This window comes from Lampris incognitus, chromosome 5 (genome assembly GCF_029633865.1).
Source record: "Lampris incognitus isolate fLamInc1 chromosome 5, fLamInc1.hap2, whole genome shotgun sequence".
Taxonomy (NCBI): Eukaryota; Metazoa; Chordata; class Actinopteri; order Lampriformes; family Lampridae; genus Lampris; species Lampris incognitus.
Genome location: NC_079215.1, coordinates 43,668,001 through 43,687,101, shown reverse-complemented (window position 1 = coordinate 43,687,101; position 19,101 = coordinate 43,668,001). Strand labels below are relative to the sequence as shown.

The 19,101-nt window shown below is 43.2% G+C and overlaps 1 protein-coding gene across 1 annotated transcript in view; it reads right to left on the bottom strand.

The window, feature by feature from the left end:
• The window catches only part of chrnb3a (cholinergic receptor nicotinic beta 3 subunit a), a 60,304-nt gene extending 59,800 nt beyond the window's left edge, over positions 1–504 (bottom strand). Inside the window, exon 1 of the mRNA XM_056279561.1 lies at positions 378–504. Within this exon, the coding sequence (XP_056135536.1) occupies positions 378–438 (61 nt within the window). The 5' untranslated portion in view covers positions 439–504. The remainder of the gene's footprint in view (positions 1–377) is intronic.
• Positions 505–19,101: the final 18,597 nt, after the last annotated feature.

Here is a 19,101-nt window from a genome sequence, read left to right as displayed (position 1 = left end):
AAATCACTAACGTGCAGGCTACTACTGACTTGACCTCGTCGTTTTGTTGCTGCCTCGCTTATAGACCCAAGTTTATTTGTACGTGTATTGAGTAACGCGTTCGCACCTTTCCGAAATTTAGTATTTTCATTCCCCCGATGACAAATGCCTATAGTGTAGGTCTAGTTTGGTGTCGCTGCATGAAGTAGGCTGCACGCACGAGTCAAGGGTAAACATGGATGTTTCATTGTGATCGCACGACAGACACATCATCAACATGTTAAGAGGACTCCTTACCCCAGGACCTTCAGGCTCGGTTCGACCAGAACAACTGCTCTCTGTCAGACTGTTTGCTGCTCCACTACTTTAAAGCCGCACCTTTCCATTCACTCACTTACCTTGAATTGTAGCATCGCTCAGAGCCAAGAACGACCACAGCACCGCGGCTGCAAACTTCATGCTTGCTCCTCACATGCGCCGATAATCCATTACCAAGAGTCAATCAATGGGTCTCTCATGCGCGCGATCCTGCAGCACGTCCCGCCCGCCCGCCCACCCGGCGCGTAATGAATAAATAACGGGGCTCCCGGAGTGTCCCGCCTCAGCGTGATGTACAATTTGAATAATGAAGGACGGTGGGTTGTTACTCGCTTTTTGTGAAACACCACCTTGCTTCTCCTCCCGTCCGCCCCAGTGCAGCCCTGATTCACCCCTGCTCCTCGGTCTGTTCCGTTTGTTTTCTCCACGCAGCCTTCCCGGACGCCAACCGGCGAGCGGAGTGGAGAGGAAGTGGAGGGGGGGGGGGCGGCCCGCCAGCGGATGAGGGACACGGATCGTGGAAGCGATGGTGAAAGCACCAAATGACAGGGAAGGAGTGATGGGGATTGCGCTCGATGTGCAGAGGGATGAAGCTGGCTATTTTCTTTTTCGCGAAAATTACAGCGGCTCGTTTTTGATTTTTTGTTCGTTTTTATGTTTTATATTTTGTTTGTTTTTTTCTCGCGCAGTCACCCAGAATTGGCTTCCTTTCACCCGCACCTTGGCTCGTCTGCAAGCCAAACGAGCACCAATGGATCGTCTCACCACCATGTGGCTAAACGAAGGAGCTGAAAATGAACGTTGTTCCCCATTAACTCACCATGCGTAATTTGCACATCTCTTCATACGCCCACTGAAAGGCAGTTTAACCTTAACTCAGGCTGTCAGAGTGAAACATCAGTTAGCAAGGCCAGGCACCTCTATTTACAGAGCGCAATGTGCTTTACATAGAAGTGAAATAAAATAAATAAAAAGATAATGCAATAAAATTAGCAGTGTAAACCAAAAGTAACTGAATAAAAATAAGACAATTAAAGCTGCACGGATGATGAAAAGAACGTATTAAAATATTGGTGCTACAACTCACAGTTGAGACAGGTACACCTTTGTGGGACTCCTCTTAATGTTCATAAGCCCTCAAAACAAGAAGCTTTTGAGCTTGGATCTAAAAGTCGCCATATTTGGGGCGTATTTAAGTGTTTTGGGGAGTTTGTCCCAGGTGTGGCGGCACGGTTAGCGCTGCTGTCTCACAGCAAGAAGATCCTGGGTTCGAACCCCGGGTCGTCCTCTGTGTGGAGTTTGCATGTTCTCCCCGTGTCTGCTCCGGTTTCCTCCCACAGTCTAAAGACATGCAGGTCAGGTGAATCGGACTTACTAAATTGTCCCTATGTGTGGATGTGTGGGCCCTGCAATGGACTGGCGGACTGTCCAGGGTGTTTCCCCGCCTTCCGCCCAATGACTGCTGGGATAGGCTCCGGCATCCCGCGACCCTAACTTGGATAAGCGGCTTGGAAAATGGATGGACGGATGGACGGATGGATGGATGGATGTTCCAGGTGTAGGAAGCATAACATCTGAATGACGCGTTGCCACGTTTTGTCTTGGGTCTGCAAACAGGTAGCGGTCCCTTTCCAGACGACCTAAGTGTTCGTGAATCAGAATCAACTTTATTGGTCAAGTGTGCTTATGCATACGAGGAATTTGACTCTGGTTTACAGCAGCTTTTAGTACTCGCATATATCACTCAAAAGAAAAAGAAAGGCGACAAAAAGGAAAAGCAAAAGAAACAAATAGGAGTAATAAATAGAATAGTGAAGGGAAGTATGTATGCACAATTAAGTAATGTCACAACTATAGCGTTGTTATGGCTGAATGATATATAACTTATATATTATATAATAATATTATATACTATATATTATTTGATTATATACTATATCATACACATTTGTTATAATTATAACAATAAAATGATAATTTGTAAGCAGTAGTTGCTCATATCAGTGGTGGGAAACAGGCCTGCAGAACAACGCTGAATAAAACAGAAAATTGTTCAAGAGCAAATCCACCACAGGAAAACGCCTTTACTCTCCTTAACAGTCCACTTCTTCTGTAGGCTGCTTTAACGCAGGTCAGAAGACCTCTCCCCTGTTAAAAGGTTGGTTTAGGCAGGCCACTTCTCACATCTAGGGCTGGTTTAGTCTAAATTGATTATACATTTCAATGTTTTTATCATTTTACTAGTTCTATCATTGACAAAGAGGAGTAATCAACAAAAGTGGGCATTTATTAGTTATGTGGTGACATTATGTCGACTGTCAGACCACTCGTTTTGACATAAGTAGGCTTTAAACTGTTGGTTGAAAACTCTGTCAAATGCAGGGACTTGGTCACGCCTTCATATTTCGTGCCTTGAAACCGAGAACATTAGGTTGACGACTTACAGTTTACACATGATCAGTCACGACCTTGTGTTTACCACCAGTTTTGTTTTTAACAGTGTAGTTTAACTTATTTGTATGATCAAAAAATGTGTTGAAATACAAGGCTTGGTTCTGGCTTTGCGAGTAACATTCAGTGTCCATAGTTGTTTGGTATACCAGTGCCAGAAGCGCTCACTCCCTGGTAATCCTCAGAGGGTCGTGGCTTTCCTAGCTGTGACCCCCACTCCCCTCTATTATCATAAATCACTGCTCTGAGAGTGTATCCTGATTTACAGACGCATGCACACTCACACAAATTATAGTTTTTACACATATATACAGAGGTCCAATTAGTGTATCCCACCCCCATTTCATACTTGAGAGAGTGATTGACCAATTATGTGGGTGGGGGTTGTAAGATCCCCCAAAATGGAATAGAAGACCTTTACAAATGAGCTGATGAGATGGCATGCGTTTGTGCTATTATGCGTGCGTTATAATGTCGAAGCGATCACCTTTCACTGATAAAAGGGCTTTAATGCAGGTAAGGGTGGGTAGCCTGAGTGCTCACAGATAGTGCAGCCCATGCAATTACCCAGTCTGCAAGTGGAAGAGCGGATCTACCTATTGATCTCGCCAAGAGTTTCCATACACTTAGTTGCAAATTAGCAATATGAATCCCTTCCCATTCCTATTACTCGCATTGCCAGCAGAACAGAAAGTATCACAGTGCAACTGGGGGTAAGCCCTATCGATAAGTTAGCTATCAGAAACATCATATTGCTATATAAAAGAATTCACAACAATTTTTTTTGTCTATTAATGAAATACGAGATGCAGGACTTCATGGTGCCAAGCAGGGTTCAGTATCCACATTCAGAGCCTTTTATTGAGTAGTGAATGGCTGACATTCAGTCCCATTAGACAGAGAAAGATGGGCCAAGAGGCATTTGTCTTGTTTCATTTATTCATGCACTCAAATAAGCTGTTGGTAGACGTGTACTTGCAGAGTCCATGTTGACAGGCTCTTGCTGTCTGTCTCGCTCACTCTGTCCTTCCCTGTCTGTCTGTCTGTCTGTCCATCTTTCTCTTTCCTAATTAAGTTGGAGCTAACAGCAGCCCTCAGAAAGTCCTCCAAGGAGCATCATTCCACACCACCGACTGTATAAAATAATGGACATGGACACCATGACGTCACCCATTGGTTTGTGGACTACCGTTCTGAAGCCTCGAGTTTCCAGTATACCTGGCTGCAGCCTGCAGAACAGGGTGGGTTTCAATGTTGAACGTTTAATCCCGCCGCCCACCTTTTGCTTTGATTGGTTTAGCAGTATAATTTTGGCAGGGTTAAACATCGATTTGGGCGGGGTTAAACATCCGAGTTCATTGGTTTGGATCTGGAAGGGGTTAAACAGGGTTTGGGTTAGAGTTAGAGATGGGTGGGTGGGATTAAACGTTTGCCGTTGAACCTCGCCCCATTCTGCAGGCTGCAGCCACTCGAGCCATCTCTAGTTTGGCATTTTCCCGTTGCCGTCTTGGTTTTTTGAAACCAGATGTGACCATATTTGGACGAGAGTGTGGCGCTGGGGAGGAGCGAGGGGTGGATCTGACCCAGAAACTGGGGATATTGTGCTCACCCACAACCTTACTGGCAACTTGACTGTACTGGCTCTGCCGTGCAAAGTTGCATTCCAAATTTATCGCATGCTAAAACAACAAGATCAACTCAAAATTGCTGCTTCATCCATCCATCCATCCATCCATCCATCCATCCATCCATCCATTATCAGTCCCCCACAAAGCCATGCACCTCAGACAATAAAAATGGCTTTATTAAACATCAGGTCGCTAACTAATAAGTCATTTTCAGTTAATGATCTTATAAGTACCTATAACCTGGATTTCACCCTACTGACCGAGACCTGGCTGGATAGAAATGGTGCAGTCGCGCTTATTGAGACTGCACCTCCTGGCTTCAAATTCATCCATGCCACCAGATTTGATAAGAGAGGCGGTGGAATAGCTGCTGTCTTCATTGATTCCTATAGCTGCAAGGAAACCCCCCATCGGGAAAGCCACGTCTTTTGAGAATACCTTGCTCTTACCATACATTGTACTGCTACGATTTTAATAATTACTGTCTATCGGCCACCAAAATCTAAACATGGCTCCCTTGACGCATTTTCGGAGCTACTGTCTATGGTTTCCACTGATTATGATTATTCCATCATCCTGGGTGATTTTAATGTTCATGTTGACAATCAAACAGACCCCGATGCTAGAAACCTAATTGGCTTACTGGAGGCATTTGCTCTCACTCAGCATGTTTCCGGACCCACACACAATAAGGGGCATACTCTAGACTTAGTCATATCAAAAGGACTTAATATTACTGTACCCCGTGTCATGGATGTTGCTATCTCTGATCACTGTTGTATATTTTTTGATGTGCATGCTCAAAAAACGCTTAATGGATAATAACACAATTGAAACCTTTCAGAAAACCGTAAATGAGTTGTCGCCATTCATGTCATCACAAACTGAGGATCTTGTGAACGACTTCAACTCCAAAATACGGAATACCTTTGACAACATTGCACCTGTTAAAACTAAAAACATAGAAAAACAAAAAGCCACCTGGAGAAATAGAGTGGTTATTGGGCAGCTTAAGAGAGACTGTCGCCAAGCAGAATGACAGTGGAGAAAGACTAAACTTCAGGTTCACCTTGAACTTTACAAGGACAGACTGAACAAGTACAGCAAAGAAATTAAACAGGCCAGACAGTCTTTTTTCTCTAAAATCATTAATGAAAATATTAACAATAGTAAAGTACTTTTCTCCACTATTGATCGACTTATTAATCCACCATCTCCAAACCCATCAGATACGCTGTCCACTGAAAAATGTGAGCAATTCGCTACATTCTTCAATAACAAAATTATTGCCATTAGACAGAACATTAGTGCCTCAAGATCCAGTAATGAACCTAACCTCCATTTCTCCAGAAATATCACTGGTGCCATGTCTCACTTTGACCCTCTAGACCTTAAAAGTCCAGACAATAATGTTAGGCAGCTCAGGTCCTCCACCTGCTGCTTGGATCCTCTCCCTACCAATTTAAAAAAAATGTTTTTAATTGCTTAGCACATGACGTTTTAGAAATTATTAACTACTCTCTTCAGGCAGGTATATTTCCTGCAGCACTTAAGACAGCTGTCGTTAAACCACTTCTGAAGAAGAGTAATCTTGATGCGACAGTTATTGCCAACTAAAGGCCCATCTCCAATTTACCATTCCTCAGCAAAATCCTTGAAAAAACAGTTTATTCTCAAGTTAATAACTATTTGATATCCAACAACCTTCTAGGCATTTGTCAATCAGGTTTTTGATCTCACCATAGCACAGAAACAGCACTTATCAAAGTTGTGAATGATCCGCATATGAACACAGATTCTAATAAATTGTCTGTTCTTGTGCCCCTGGATCTCAGTGCTGCTTTCGACACTGTTGATCATGATATTTTGCTAGAGAGATTAGAAAAATGGGTCGGCCTTTCTGGACCGGTTCTCAACTGATTTAGAACATACTGTAACGTGCATGGATAAGTAGACACGCTGGCCGCTGGCTGGCGGGTCTGACCCTTTAGTCGAGCGGTTAGCGATGTCTCCTGCGGTACGGGCGATACGGGTTCGCCTCCCGGACTCGGCAGTTCCTGTGGTTGCATTGTACCCCGAATTCGCTACAATACCTTCAGGACAGGCCGTTCTTTGTGTCTACTGGAGACTTTTCCTCGGACAAAGTGGGTATAATGTGTGAGCTACCCCAAGGTTCGATTCTTGGACCACTACTATTCAATCTCTATATGCTCCCACTTGCACATGTTATACAGAATCAAAATAAATTACCATAATTATGCAGATGATTCACAACTGTACATATCCCTATCTTCTGATGACCTAGCTCCCATACGTTCCCTAATTCAGTGTATTGACGATATTACTTTATGGATGTCAGATAACTTTTTACAACTGAACAAAGACAAGACAGAGATACTTATTTTTGGTGCAAAGACTCAGAGACAGAGAATTGCAGCTCATCTCAGCTTTCTGTCTCTGGAGTGCAAAGGTGAAGCTAGAAATCTTGGTGTAATCATGGACAGTGATCTAAATTTTAAGAGCCACATCAATCATCTCACAAGATCAGCCTTCTACCATCTTAAAAACATTTCAAAACTAAGGGGCTTTCTATCAATATCAGACTGTGAGAAATTAATCCATGCTTTTATAACGACTAGACTACTGCAATGGACTATTCACCGGCCTCCCAAAATCAGTTGTGCACCAACTACAATTAATTCAAAATGCAGCAGCACATGTTCTCACCATAACTAAAAAGTATGAGCACATTACACCTGTTCTTAGATCTCTGCATTGGCTCCCCGTTAAAACTAGAATTGATTTTAAAATTCTTTTAATTGTATACAATTAAAATATAAATGGCCTTGCACCACGCTATATAAAATATATGTTAATTCCCTATAAACCAGCAAGAACTCTCAGGTCCAATGGCAGTGGTCTTTTAACCATCCCTCGTGCTAGGTCTACAGCAGGGGAAGCTACATTTTCTATTTACGCCCCAAGTAGATGGAACGCCCTGCCTGAGGACCTGAGAGAGGCCCGCACACTGGACACATTTAAAAGCAGATTAAAAACTGTACTTTTTAAAACAGCCTACAGCTAAATTCATAGTGTGTGTGTGTGTGTGTGTCTGTGTTTTAAATATTTTTTTATTTTTATATATTTTGCTCTGTTGTTACTTTTAATTAATCAGACTTTATGGCACTTTTATTTATTTTACTAACTCAGTTGTAAACTTGTTTGTACTTTTTTAAAATGTGCCTGTACCTTTACTTATTTATTTTTTGTGAGGAAGGGGGGGGGGGTTATCGATTTCATTGTTTTATTGTGTGAAGCAATTTGTGTTACATTTGTTTGCATCAAAAGTGCTATACAAATAAAATCTGATTGATTGAGATTGATTATCTGAGCCGCTTATCCTGCTCTCAGGGTCGCGGGGATGCTGGAGCCTATTGCAGCAGTCACTGGGCGGCAGGCGGGGAGACACCCTGGACAGGCCGATGAACAATATTAGTGTTACTAAGAGATCTGCTGAAAAAATATTTTTATTTCGATTACAGAGGTGGGTGATTCAAGTCACATGACTTGACTCAAGTTACAAATTTGAGGATTTGCGACTTGCTTGACTAACATTGATAAAAGACTCAACTTGACTCTGACATGGTATTCATGACTTGAGACTTGGCTTTGACTTGAGGCAAATGACTTGAAGGGACTTGACAGTTTTTATTAAGCTGTATAGCCTATTTGCATTTTTATAGATATATTGAGCCTAAACAGTTACCGTTTTGAACCATGATTGGGTGACTTTAAGTTAGAGCCCAACCGATAAATCGGCGTGCTGATATTATCGGCTGATATAAGCTAATTACCAAAAAATTGGTATCGCCGTTTATAATGGCCAGTAAATTACAGTTAACAAAGAAACAGAGAGATGGAAGATTGTCCTTTTCTCATCTCATCTCATCATCAGCCGCTTCTCCGGGGTCAGGTTGTGGTGGCAGCAAGCTAAATGGGGCACTCCAGATGTCCCTCTCCTTAGCAATGCTCTCAAGCTCCTCCTGGGGGATCCCAATGCGTTCCCACGACAGATTGGACATGTAGACCCTCCAGAGAGTTCTGGGTCTACCCCAGGGTCTCCTCCCAGTTGGACGTGCCCAGAAAACCTCCAAAGGAAGGCGCCCAGGAGGCATCCTAATCAGATGCCCGAACCACCTCAACTGGCTCCTTTCTATGCGAAGGAGCAGCGGCTCTACTCCGAGCTCCATCCGGATGTCGGAGCTCCTCACCCTATCTCTACAGCTGAGCCCAGACACTTAATGGAGGAAACTCGTTTCAGCCGCTTGTATCCGTGATCTCACCCTTTCGGTCACTACCCAAAGTTCATGGTTTAATTAGTCTGTTGCCCTTTTGAAATTAGCTTTTATAATAAGCACCCCCTTTGGTTTTACTCAGGAATGCAGGAGTTTTACCTGGTTGGGTAATGAACAATATTAAAATCCATGTGTGCTGAAGGCTGAGTAATTGTATTAGTTCAAATGTTCACTGATCAGCTAAAACATTAAAACCACTGGCAGGAAGTGAGTAACATGGATGACCTCATTACAATGGCAAAGGGTGGGATATACTAGGCAGGAGGTGAATAGTCAGTTCTTGAAGTTGATGTGTTGGAAGCAGGAAAAATAGGCATGCGTAAGGATGTCAGCATTTTTGACAAGGGCCAAATTATAATGACTAGATGACTGGGTCAGAGGATTTCCAAAACCGCAGGTCAGTACCTACTGAAAGTTGTCTAAGGAGGGACAACCACTGAACCAGGAACAGGATCAGGCTTGCCCAAGGCACACTGATAAGCATAAGGAGCAAAGGCTAGCCCGTCTGGTCCGATCTCGCAGAAGAGCTACTGTAGCTCAAAATGCTGATAAACTTAATGCTGGCTATGATAGACAGGCATCAGAATACAATGCATCACAGCTTGCTGCATATGGGGCTGTGTAGCTGCAGACTGGTCAAAGTGCCTATGCAGACCCCGGCCTACCACCAAAAATGCATACAATGGACATGTGAGCGTCAGAACTAGACCATGGTGCAATGTATCTACCTCTGTCACGCTAGCCCCCTACCTACATGTTCTCCCTCACCACATCCATAACCTCTTTGGCCTTCCTCTTTTCCTCTTCCCTGGCAGCTCCATATTCAGCATCATTCTCCTAATATACCCAGCATCTCTCCTCCACACATGTCCAAACCATCTCAATCTTGCCTCTCTTGCTTTGTCTTCAAACCGTCCATCCTTAGCTGTCCGTCTAATAACTAATACTAATTTTGGCTGCTCCCATTAGCAGTCACCACAGCAGATCATCCATTTCCATCTCTTCTTGTCCTCTACATCTTCCTCTGTCACACCAGCCACCTGCATGTCCTCTCTCACCATGTCCATAAACCCCCTTTTTGGCCTTCCTCTTTTCCTCTTCCTTGGTAGTTCCATATTCAGCATCCTTCTCCCAATATACCCAGCATCTTTCCTCCACACAAGTCCAAGCCATCTCAATCTTGTCTCTCTTGCAGTTTCCAAACTGTCCAACCTCAGCTGTCCCTCTAATATACTCATTCCTAATCCTGTCCTTCTTCGTTACTCCCAATGGAAATCTTAGCATCTTCAACTCTGCCACCTCCAGCTCTGCCTCCTGTCTTTTCGTCAGTGCCACTGTCTCCAAATCATATAACATAGGTGGTCTCACAACCATCTTGTAAACCTTCCCTTGAAACGATCACTGGCCAGAGGACCAACAGCCTCTGTGACATTTCCCTATCGGCCCGCAATCAGCCAGTATGCGTTGCACCTGCATACTGGTTGACCTGTTAGTATGTGCACCTGTCATGTGGTGTAATGAATTTGATTATCATCATCTACAGACTGCAGACATTACGTTAAACAAGCAAGATATTGTAAGGATTGTAAGACTTCAGTTCACTGAAGCACGCACCTGCGCTGTACTGGGTTCCCTTTACGCCCTGGAGAAAAGTTGACCCTCCAATTGTCATTGTATTATTCACACTCTGACAGTAGGTGCATTGGATATTACTAAACCAGAGGGGACACATAAATAAACATGAGCTGAACAACTACCTACCATGGCTTGGCAGCCAAACAAAGTTGTCTAGCTTCTCTTTCAACCATGGCAGGGATGGGCAACATGATCCAGAAAGGGCCAGTGTGGTGCAGGTCTTTGTTCCAAGCAGTTACACACCTGATTCTATTAGTCAATCAATAGTCTTTGCTAATGACCTTGATTTGTAGACTCAGGTGTGTAACTACTTGGTTGGAACAAAGACCTGCACCCACACTGGGCCTTTCTGGATCATGTTGTCATCCCTGGTAGTGTGAAATCCCAAAGTCACAAGTCCTTGTTGCAGACAGTCATATAATATTAGATGTATTCAATAGAAGTGTTTACTCTAGGTCACTGTATCAGTTTATTGCACAGTAAACTCTCCATACTCTGCATTCATTTCATCTGTATTTGTGCACGTTTTCTGAAAGCTTACGGATACGGACGAAACTGAGCAGTACCACTGAAAATAATGGTGGAAGTGTAGCCAATAGTTTCAAGCAAGACCAGCGACACGACGGAGACATTTAAAAAATGGCGGTACTCTTTGAGGAGAGGTTATGCGAACTGATAAAAAATTTTCAACATTTGTATAATGTTACCTCACTCAGGCACAGGTACATTATAACGCAGTGGAAGCTACTGACCAAAATTTTTGGTGGAGCAACCACCCAACCAACCCCCCTATTATATTTTTAAAACATCCCTCAATGATTTCAAATGAGCAGCCAGATCATCATCACAGCAGGAGAACTCTTCTACCATCTCTCTGTGGTTTCCTTTATTATCGGACTTTTCACTCTCATCATGCCCCTGACGACCCAATAATGACACTGAATCAATCAACCTTTTCAGAATGTCACATTTTTTCCAGACCGTGTCGTCATGCTTTGCCAACTGGAGACGCTTGTCTTCATCAATCAGAATATCAATCCTCACATTTCCCAATAGACTTCATTGCACAGCTGCACTGACATGCCTCTTTGATTTTTCATGAAGCTTAACAGATCTGTCAACATTTCGTAGATCTTCAAATCCATCTCTTGCGAACTTTGAAGAACATCCATCTCCTGCAGCAGCACACTGAAATGTCACGCAAGGCCAGCAATACAAGTGGTTTGTTAGCACACTCCCTGTTAGCCACTCCACCTTCTCATACCTAGGACCACTTAAAAATTCGACTTATTGAGCCCACTCTCTGCACCAGCTTGACGGGGGAACTTGGTCCCTGCTGTGCCTTCACTCCTAGTTTTTCCTCATAGGAGACGGGTGAAAAGATTCCCGTAGGATCCGGTCCACGATGTTTGCATCCATCATAATTCTTCTTTGCAAAAATTGTGGACAGGACAAGAACAGCTAGCTAGATAAGCTAGTTAGAACAACTAACGTTAGCCTACAGTACAGGGCTACTACACGGAGGTCAAGATCAAAAATGCAAATATAAACATGAACAATAAAGTTGAACAATAAAGATCTGAACACTTTAATTATCATAATACACACACACACACACACACACACACACACACACACACACACACACACACAAGAACCACGAAAAACTACTATAGTAATCACTAATTTATCTTAGGCTAATCTCTTTTTCTTATCTTTATCTTTCACCGCGCTTTGAAAATCAAAAGGTAAGATGAAGATTGGAGAACAAGTCAATAGAGGATCGGAAAGGCTGAACTGGCGTTCTCTGATTGGTTAGATGGGTGTCAATCATTTTCAGGTCGAGGAAAGACTAGGTGAAGCACTGCTTCACTGGGTGGGCATTAAAACGCACCACAAACCATAATTGTCCAGTCAACAACGTGTAAGGTACTACGTCAACTAAAGTTCAGTTACATTGGGTTAGTGAAGCAGAACACGCCCCTGTGTCACCTCAAGAGGGAGCTGTGTTGCACAATACCCATGACACGCTTTTTTAACAGTGACACTTTTTTTGTTTGATTCACAAATAGTCATTCTAATGTTGGCATCTAAAAAACTTGTTTTACATGATATTTGTGTTATGTTTTTTTGTTTTTCCGGTGAAGCACTGCTTCACCTGCTGTCTTATAGAAACGTCCTCCACCATCTATATAGTTGTCAGAAAATGACTCTGCACTGCCCTCTAGTGGCTGTATTGCTTAACATCCATGCTAATGTAAACAACGCATGCAAGTATGTGGGCAGTGACGGTTACATCTTTTGAAATGGAAGTATTTATTTTCGTATGTAAAGGGAGCATGCATGAGCCTTTACTCTCACTTCTTATAGATTGTCAACTACGATACAAGTTTCACGAGTCTTGCTTTGGCGTTTCCTGGTGGACTGCTGGTCGTTTCAAATGTATCACATGCGAAGACAACAAGATCAACTCAAAGGGGCTACTTCACATGGACACTATTCGTGTAACTAAGATATTCGCTGAAAACAAATGTTTTTACGTGAATAGATTATCAGCCAGACAACACCCAAAAACAAGTTCACGGCAATTTGAATATCTAAACACTTTTTTTAACTCTATAAAGAATGTTGTCATGATTGCTAAATCCAAGGAGGATCATAAGCAACATTTTCTTTCATTCTTTATGGCAGACCAAGCGCTAAATGTGGTGAACAAAGTAAGACATTTGGTTTACAGAAATGATCTATGTGATGATTGCGTGGCTTGGGTCCTGGACTGCTCCGTTGGCACGTGGACACTGCTTGGCATCCTGTGCATCATGTTCTTCATACATTTTATGTCCATTATAATTCTGTTATCCTCTTTCAATGTTGTATTGTGTAAATTGCGTGAACACAACATCCATTGCACGCTGTCCGTCTTGGGAGAGAGATCCCTCCTCTGTTGCTCTCCCTGAGGTTTCTTCCTATTTTTTCTCCTTGTTAAAGGGTTTTTTTAGGGAGTTTTTCCTTATCCGATGAGAGGGTCTAAGCAGGACAGGATGTTGTGTTGCTGTTAAGCCCACTGAGGCAAATTTGTAATTTGTGATATTGGGCTATACAAATAAAATTGATTTGATTTGATTTGATGATGTGCTACGCTAGTGTTGCAACCTGTATGCACAAGCCAATATGCTGGCATACAAATTTCATGTGTATACATAATGTTAAAACTGCCTTCTTTTTTTAGAGTCTACTGTACTCCACTCTATACAGCCCACTTGTGGTGCATTTATAGTAAAGCAAAAATGAAAAAGCTTCAGGTAACATTTAATAATTCATTCAGATTCTTGCTCAAGCTCCCAAGATGAACGAGTTCAAGTCATATTTGTGACTAGTAATGTTCCGACCTTTTCATGCTGTGTTGAGGGATTTTATGAACAAATTTGTCAATTAATTGATTCAAAAATGTAATCATTGCAATGAAGTTTATTACAATAATAATAGTTTTGTTTTAGGAAACATTGGAACAAATGTATTTGTGTGTTTTAATGACTGTGGTCTTGTGAACTGCAATGATTATATCTTTGTGTTGTTGCCCTCGTATTTATCATTTTCATACTGATATGGACCCATGTGTCTGAAATAAAGATAAATTGAATTAAAGGTACACAGTGCCTTGGATACGTATTGCGACCAGGTCCTGACCCACTTGTCACTCCAAGCGTCCACGCCCTGAATTATGCATAACATTAAGTCTTGATATAATTTAAATGGGTGAGTTATATAAAATGTCACCCCGTACAGTTGTCATGAATGGGGAATTTGGCTATAGAGACCAAAATTGCTTTTGTACCAGGCATTAAACATGTTTATTCCTGCTGTAAAGTTGGGCATTTTAACATGGGGGTCTATGGGGCTCGACTTGCTTTTGGAGCCTGCCTCCCCGCCCCCCGCCCCCCTCCCCTCATCCAGGGAGGGCTGCAGACTTCCACATACCTACTCCGATACATGTGGAGTCGCCAGCCGCTTCTTTTCACCCGACAGTGAGGAGTTTCGCCAGGGGGACGTAGCGCATGAGAGCATCACGCTATTCCCCCCTAGTTCCGCCTCCCCTCCCGAACAGGCACCAGAGCAGCAGCTAGGATACATACCCACATCCGGCTTCCCACCCACAGACACGGCCAATTGTGTCTGTAGGGACGCCCGAACAAACCGGAGGTGACACGGGGATTCGAACTGGTCAGCCCCGTGTTAGTGGGCAACGGAATAGACCATAACGCCACCCGGACCATGGAGCCAACTTTTGCTCAAAAAGGGACGGACGGCACGATCAGAGACTGATGTACCTCCACCGTGGCTTGTACCTCTTTAGCAGTTATCATTGGCTCTCTTTCTACCATTCGCACTATCGCACGTTCAATCTGGGGCCGATTTTCCTCTTGTGGCCGCACCCCGTGAAGTACGCCACAGTTCCGCGGACTTAAACGTCTTAATGATATTTGCATCTGTTGTCACAGGAATATCAAGCTTTTTGGAGAGGGTCTTGTAGCCTTTACCTTTACCGTGCTTGTCTATTATTTTCTTTCTGATCTCCTCAGATATCTCTCCTTTGTTTTCTTAGATCCATGTTCACGGTGGTGCACACAATGACACGAAGCAACACAGTGATTACTTTTCTCCATTTAAATAAGCTGAATGACTGATTAAAAGATTGGAGAAATGAGTGACACTAATTAAAGAAACTAATTAGTCTGTAATATCAGCGTAATCCAATTATTATCTTTTCTAAGGGTGCAAACGAATGTGTCCAGGCCATTTTAGAATATCTTTGTACGATAAGTGATAATTCATCTCTTTTCACAGCTTCTTTGCATTATTCTATGACAAACCAAAATCATGCAAGTATACGTGACAACATAGCTTTTAATTTCATCACTTTACATGAGGAATGACACATTATTGCAGTGAGCTGTAGGGGAACCAACAAATTTGATCACATCTGTCCACCTGCAGCTTCTATCAGCAGCACTATGGAGACGAGGACATGAGGCCTACTAGTTTTTGTTCAGTAATATAAAGGGTCGAGCAAATACTGCATAAAAAATATCATTTGCAATGCATTTATTATTTTTATGAACAATAAATGCCAGGTGCTCTATATATCACAGTTCAAATGAAATGCATTGAAATTTAAAATTAAATTCTGTCTCATTGTGTTCAACATCGTAACAGTTTACCACTGTGGTAAACACGTCTTTGCTGTTGACGTATTCGTTGTCGTTTTTTATTATCATACCAAATCTGCTGTGTTTGAAGAAAGCTAGGTTGGAAACTTGGAAGGTTTTTATTAATTTAATTTTTTTGGAAGAAAATGAGCTGTGGTCTGATGCAATACCCCATGCAGAGGTTAATACATTAATCATTTAATACACTAACCTGTATAATTCAAGATACAAACCAAAGTCAGGACCCCCGCTTTGTCTTCCAAATGATGTGAACATTCCTGCTAATGAACTCAGCTTCCAATTTAGGTCAACATGTCATGATAAATTGTGTGGGCTATGATTTTTTTTCCCTCCTCTTATTTGCTAGTAATGTTAGCGATGATTATATTCAAAATAATTCATAGTCTACTTATCGTTTCCCCTTTTTCTCCCCAATTGTTCTTGGCCAATTACCCTGCTCTTCCTAGCCATCTCAGTCGCTGCTCCATTCCCTCTGCCAATCCGGGGAGAGCTGCAGACTACCACAATCCTCCTCCAATACAAGTGGAGTTGCCAGCCGCTTCTTTTCACCTGACAGTGAGGAGTTTCACCAGGGGGACATAGCACATGGGAGGATCCCGCTATTCCCCCCAGTTCCCCCTCCCCCCTGAACAGGTGCCTCGACCAGATGAGGCGCTAGTGCAGCGACCAGGACACATACCCACATCCGGCTTCTCACCCGCAGACATGGCCAAATTGTGTTTGTAGGGACGCCCAACCAAGCTGGAGGTAACGCGGGAATTCGAACCGGCGATCCCCATGTTGGTAGACAATGGACTAGACCGCCACACCACCTGGACACACTTTACTTACTTATCAGTGTTTTACTGGCTCTGTATTTTAGCAGCTATTTGAAGGGGAAAGTGTTAATGAGATTACAGGTGTTTTGTCTCTCCCTCCGTCTGCAGTGCACATTTTAAACACTACCATCATGCAGGTTTGGTCCATTGTTTGAAGCAGGTCGTCTGACTGTACAACCGTCATTTCATGTTTGAGGGGGGGGCGGTAGAAGAGGTAAAAGGTGATTGGTGAAATATAAGACACAAAACTACAGTAATATCAGTGTAAGAAAGATTATACTCACTGTGCTGAACTAGCAACTCATTCTTTCGTTCTTTTAGATTTTTGTCCTCTCGGTCAATCCATTCACTTACCCATCACGTTGCACACACTTCTGTCCCCCGCTTTCTTCTCTTCCCTCATTCCATCTCCCTCGTTCGCTCATTTCCTGGCAGAGAACAACAGGATGTCAACTTTTCACTGTGAAATACTGCTAATATTCTGGTAATGAACAGAATTACTATGTATTATTATTGTATCATCGGCATGCTTGCATCTTAAGATGTGGACGAATGACAAAGAGGTCTTCTGTATCTGTGGGCAACTCATTCACTGCTTAAATGGCCTTGCTGCTGCCGCCAGGTACTTAGCAGGCTGGACTTTCACCAGGCAAACAGTCATGGAGAAACATGTTCACACACACACACACACACACACACACACACACACACACACACACACACACACACACACACACACACACACACACACACACACACACACACACACACACACACACACACACACACACACACACACAGACTAATCCTGTTGTTATCCCCACTACAATTTTGCAGTCATGCTCTGGTGTGTATTCAGTGACCTTTTCAATACAAACAGTGAGAAAAGGTAAACTGGATCAAAATTTACCTTTGGCTGCGTGTGTGTGTGTTTAAGTGCATTTGAGTGTGTATATCTGTCTGGGTACCTGTAAATGTTATCAATGTCATGTCTTGATGCATGCTGAATAATCCAGGTAAGAAAATCAAAGAGGTTGAATCAGTTCATCTGGACACAGTGTTTACTGAGACAAATGCTTCATCACTCATCTAAGTGACCTCTTCAGTGTCAGCTGACTGCAGGTACCCCCACCCTCACAATACTGTACAATACAGTGCCTAACGGCTGAAACCAATGACGTGTTAGCTCTTCTGTGTTGTGCCATCCTCTTGGCCAGCGTCTGTTTGGGTTTCCCCGACGCACAAGTCACGGCAATCCTCCTGGCACTTAAACAGCATACACTACATTGCCGTCTGTGCTAGGGGGCCCGATCCTTGGGGTGGACCAACTTCTAGCACAGCGTGTTTTGGTGTTTAGTTAATGGACACACCCATATTTGATCATGAAACTGGTCATTGGTTTCAGCCGTTACACATCGTTGTACAACGTTATACAACCTTGTGTCCAGACGAACTGATTCAACCTTCTTTGATTATCAGTGTCATGTGTTATATGTTATATTGCAAATTTGTGTGATATAATGTATCAGTATGAATGAGTAAAAGAGACAGGTGTGTATGTATTTGTGTGTGCGCGCGAGTGCTCGTATGTGACAAATGCATGCACATGTGTGCATTTGTGTGTGTGTGCATGCATGTGCATGTGTATCTATGGGTATTTAACCCCCGCCACAATGATGAAAGCCTATGTTACGCTGCCTGAGGGGATTCGTCTTCAGGGAAACACACGCATGCACACACACGAGTGCACGCACGCACGCACACACACACACACACGCTAGTGACACTGGTCAGAGGTGATGTGTCAGCATGCATCAGGTAGAAACTGAAAGAGTCAGCCTATGTGGTGGAAGATATGAGGGCAAGAATCTAAACTTAATTTAGGAATACTTGGAGAAAGACGACAGGTGTTTTTGCCTCTTCTGCACAGACTAATATCTGGGATTTCAGTTCTGCAAACAGCTCTCATTAGTCCTTCCTCACCTTTTTCTCCCCTCTCCCTCCCTCCCTTCCTTCCTTCTGTCCTTCCTGTCTCTTCTTCACGTTGATCATCACACCACATATCTTCTGTGCCTGAGTTTGGATAACAGTCCAAATGTCCTTGTGTCAACAATGTCCTCTTTTTCCCCATCTCACTCTCCCTTTACAGCAAACCCAAATTACACCCATCTGCCTTTGTTATGCATGTCAGTTCGGATTGTTCCAGCAGAATTATTCATGCGACAATTCCTATTTTTCCCTATTGAAATGTTGGACAGTGTACTCTCTCTCTCTCTCTCTCTCTCTCTCTCTCTCTCTCTCTCTCTCTCTCTCTCTCTCTCTCTCTCCTCTCTCTCTCTCTCTCTCTCTCTCTCTCTCTCTCTCTCTCTCTCTCTCTCTCTCTCTCTCTCTCTCTCTCTCTCTCTCTCTCTCTCTCTCTCACACACACACACACACACACACACACACAATATATATACCATACAATACGGGTAGTAGAGGAGAGAGTGACAGGTGCAAAGCCTCCCTCGCCAGCAGTGATCCGATGTGGGCGAGAGACCAGCAACTCTAATGAGGAAAAGCCCCCAGAGGGTAAACATGCTGCAGCCAGTGGGGCTGAAGAGGTTTAACCTGGGATTGGATTGTGGGAGAGAGTGAACAAGAGGGGGAGAGAAAAGGAAGAGACAAAGGGGAGAAAGAGGAAGACAAG